The sequence below is a fragment of the Amphibalanus amphitrite genome, unplaced genomic scaffold, assembly GCF_019059575.1.
Source record: "Amphibalanus amphitrite isolate SeventyFive unplaced genomic scaffold, NRLGWU_Aamphi_draft 001649F_arrow, whole genome shotgun sequence".
NCBI lineage: Eukaryota > Metazoa > Arthropoda > Thecostraca > Balanomorpha > Balanidae > Amphibalanus > Amphibalanus amphitrite.
In genome coordinates, this window is record NW_024883142.1 from 48986 (window position 1) to 52438 (window position 3453).

General features: G+C 58.3%; 1 protein-coding gene across 1 annotated transcript; it reads left to right on the top strand.

The window, feature by feature from the left end:
• Positions 1 to 260: 260 nt before the first annotated feature.
• On the top strand, positions 261 to 2825 carry LOC122374367 (monocarboxylate transporter 7-like). Its single transcript, XM_043353061.1, has one exon. The coding sequence runs from the start codon at positions 833 to 835 to the stop codon at positions 2738 to 2740; it is 1908 nt and encodes a 635-aa protein (XP_043208996.1). The 5' UTR covers positions 261 to 832; the 3' UTR covers positions 2741 to 2825.
• Positions 2826 to 3453: the final 628 nt, after the last annotated feature.

The window sequence follows — 3453 nt, forward strand, 5'->3', positions numbered from 1 at the left end:
CCTCACGCACACACGTCACACGGCCAGTGGCCACGGCCATGGTCCTGGTTCACGGTCACGGCGTACCGGCGTATCACGGTGAATGGCGGCCGGCGATTACACCACGCGCCCATGGGTTCGCCAAGGCTCTGCAGTAGGTCCTACATCCCTCATGTCACGATGACTCGGGACTATAGTCGCTGACTGTCACGGGTGCCTTGAGGTGAAGTGGCCACTTGAGCCGGTGTACCGCTATCTTGCGGCCATGGACGCCCCGCCCCGCCTCCGCCCAGGCTGCGTTGCGGTGCGACTTGTGTCAGCTCGCTGCACACCGTCGTCCTCTGCGGCGATCAGACGGGTGTCGGGTGTGGGGAGGAGAGCATCGCACCGCTGCTGGCTCGGAGCCTGAGTGGGACATCGAGATGCGGAGACCTGGAAGAGAAGAGGCGGGCGAAACGGGCGAAGTCGTGGACTCGTTTGTGTGAGGATTGGTAGTTGCGGTGGCTTTGCGTTTCGGACGTTGTACTCTCAACTTTGGCCGGCGAATGGAGGCAGTCGAAGACGGTAGCTCGTCGAAAAGGACAGTGGTGGCAGCGTTACTGGGCAATACAGACCGAACGTTGGTGGCGGCGTTAGCGATCAGTGGAAGAATGAGCCGGTGACGCCGGATACGGTGATAGTGGACTGGCACACTGTGGTGCTTTGTTACTGAGGCATTTCTCCGTATAATCGAACTGACTGCTTGTGATGCATAGTTGCCTGCCTAAACCGTTCACGATATTGGAATGATTAGAAGGCTAGTCTCGTTATAAAAGCACTTTGTGAAAGTGTGTAAGCATAAGGGTGAAGGACCATGCCGGGACTCGAAGACTCCTCCTCGGTTGAGGATGTCTCCAAATCGATAGAGAAGTCCTCGGGTGCGTCATCCTCAGAGGTCGTGGCCGAGAAGGGAAGCGCCAACACATCCACCCAGGCAACCAGTGAATCCCCCACGACGAGGACATCGAGCAGGTCGTCCTTGACGAGTGTGTCCCCCTTGTCCACCCGAGCCAGAACGTGGACGGACGCCTCCCGTCCCAAACTGTCGCGGGAAACCTCACTGGCACCATCCTCGGACGAGCGAAGTTCGAGTGTCTCTGCAATGTCATACGAAAGCAAAATTCAGGCCAATGCCGTGACTTATTCCAAAGCAGCACACACATCTTCGAAGAGGAGCGGAGAAGTGGAACAGTTCATCGAAGATCCCCAGGTTGAGGACTCCTTTTACAGCTGGGTGGTAGCGGCCGGCGCCGCACTGCAGTTCATCCTGGTCGGCGGCATCCACAAGTCCTTTGGCCTGCTGCTAGCAGCGCTAGTGCAAGAGTATGGATTCACCTCGGCGCAAGTGGCCGTCATCCCGGCTCTGTTCTACTCGGGCAGTTTTCTGATAGCGCCCGTCTGTGGCGCACTCTGCCGCCGCTTCTCCGAGCGAACCGTCGGCATAGGCGGCGGCATCTTGACGATGCTCGGTCTGGCCTTCAGCGGCCTCACCAGCAACATCTACGCGCTCTACGTCACCAACGGGGTCATCTTCGGCATCGGGCAGGGGTTCGCGAACCTCCCCGGCACACTGATGGTGACCAAGTATTTTGTGAAGCGTCGCGGCCTGGCCAACTCGATCACGGCCGCGTCTGCCGCGATCGGCGGCGTGTTCTTCCCGCTGATGGTGCAGGGGATGCTGGAGGAGTACGGCATCCCCGGCACCTACCTGATGATGGGAGGATTTCAGCTGCACACCATCATCTCAGCCATGCTGTATCGGCCGATGGACAAGCAGCGCGAGATCATGCGCCTGGAACAAATGCGGAACCGAAGACGGCAACGCCAGCCCTCGTTGCCTGTTGTGAAACTCCAACAGGCCGATCCCGTGGCAGAGAAGCCTTCTCTACCGGACGAAGCTCCTTCCTCCGCACGGCTGTTGCCCCAAGGTTACGGAATGGAAAAGCGCCCCTCGTTGGCAGTCTCCGAGAGCGCTGTTCGCAACCGAAGGCCCAGCGCCACGCTGGTGTCCTCGACCATCATGCTGAGTCAGCTGAGTCTGGCCGTGGAGCCTCCGGAGGCGCCGCGATCGGCGGGCTGCTGGCAGCAGGTGCTCCGGTCCCTGGACCTCCATCTACTGACGGACCCACTGTACGTCGCCTGTGTGACGAGTGTGTTCCTCTTCACGGCTGGCCTTCCGCACGTGTGTCTGTTGGTGCCGCGCTTCGGTCTGGAGATTGACGTCAGTCGCGGTCAGACTGCCAGCATGATCGCCACGATCGCTCCGATCGACATCGTCAGCCGTCTCTCGCTGGGCTTCCTGCTGGACCGCAACCTGTTCCACAAGCGCTACGGCCTGTTCATCACGTGCCTGGTGGGTGGAACGGGCGTGCTGGCGCTCGTGTTCGTCCGCTCATACGCCGAGTTGTTCGCCGCATGCGCGGTGGTGTACGCCGCCGTCGGCTTCTACTTTGTGGTGACGCCCGTCATGTACGCCGAGTACTACGGCGTGGAGCGTCTCTCGTCGACGCTGACCATGTCGAACCTGTTCGCGGGCGTGGCCAACCTGACGGCGCAGCCGCTGGGCGGCCTGCTGCGAGACGCGGCCGGCACGTTTCGCACCGTGTTCGCCGTGCTGTCGGGCTGCATGCTGGCCGGCGGCGCGCTGGTGCTGCTCCATCCCTGCATCGCCCGACGCTCCGCGGGGCGCCGTAACAAACAGGCTGAGACTGACGCCGCCTGATGATTGACCACATGATAAAGTTCGCCATGTTTCATTTGTGTCACGTTTGTAGGTATTGAAGTGCAATACAACAACCATGATGTTACAACTTTTCCGGTTGAATAAGTGGATGTAGCGAGCCTAGGCTCACGCCTGAACGTCGTCTTCTACAACACCCGATGACTTACCTACCTACTGTGTCTGTGACGACAGTGGCGGCGGAACACCTTTAATTAACCCGCGCCCCACTGGGGTCTGCGTATAACACGCTTTACTGGGGGGGGGGGGGGCTCTCCATAGACCCCCCCCTCCTAACTCCGAAACTACTGGACCGATCGTCAAAATTCAAACGGCGTCTGATAGCCCCGGAAAAACTGTCGAACGAAACCTAATTTCATTGACCTCGAGGTCACCGATGACGTCACAGGTCAGGTCAAAGTAAAAGTTATTAGCATATTGGCTTGTTCACATTTTGGGCTCTGGCCGCCGTCTTACAAGTCAGATCAGGCTCATTTTTGGTTTCCACGTTCGTGAACAGATGCTCTAGATACCTTGCGGGTATAAAACTTGTACTTTGATTTTCAGGTCAGGGTCAGGTCATCACAGGTCACGGAAATATTATATCATGCGTCGGTCACGTGACACATGTCTTATGGTCCATTTAGGCCGTAGATTTCGAATTTGATGTCGTCTGTGTCATTCGAGGTCATTTTGAGTCGAATTTAGCTTAGGCC

Coding starts and splice junctions, on each gene's coding strand:
- LOC122374367 (XM_043353061.1), top strand. CDS start 833: ATGCCGGGACTCGAAGACTCCTCCTCGGTTGAGGATGTCTCCAAATCG.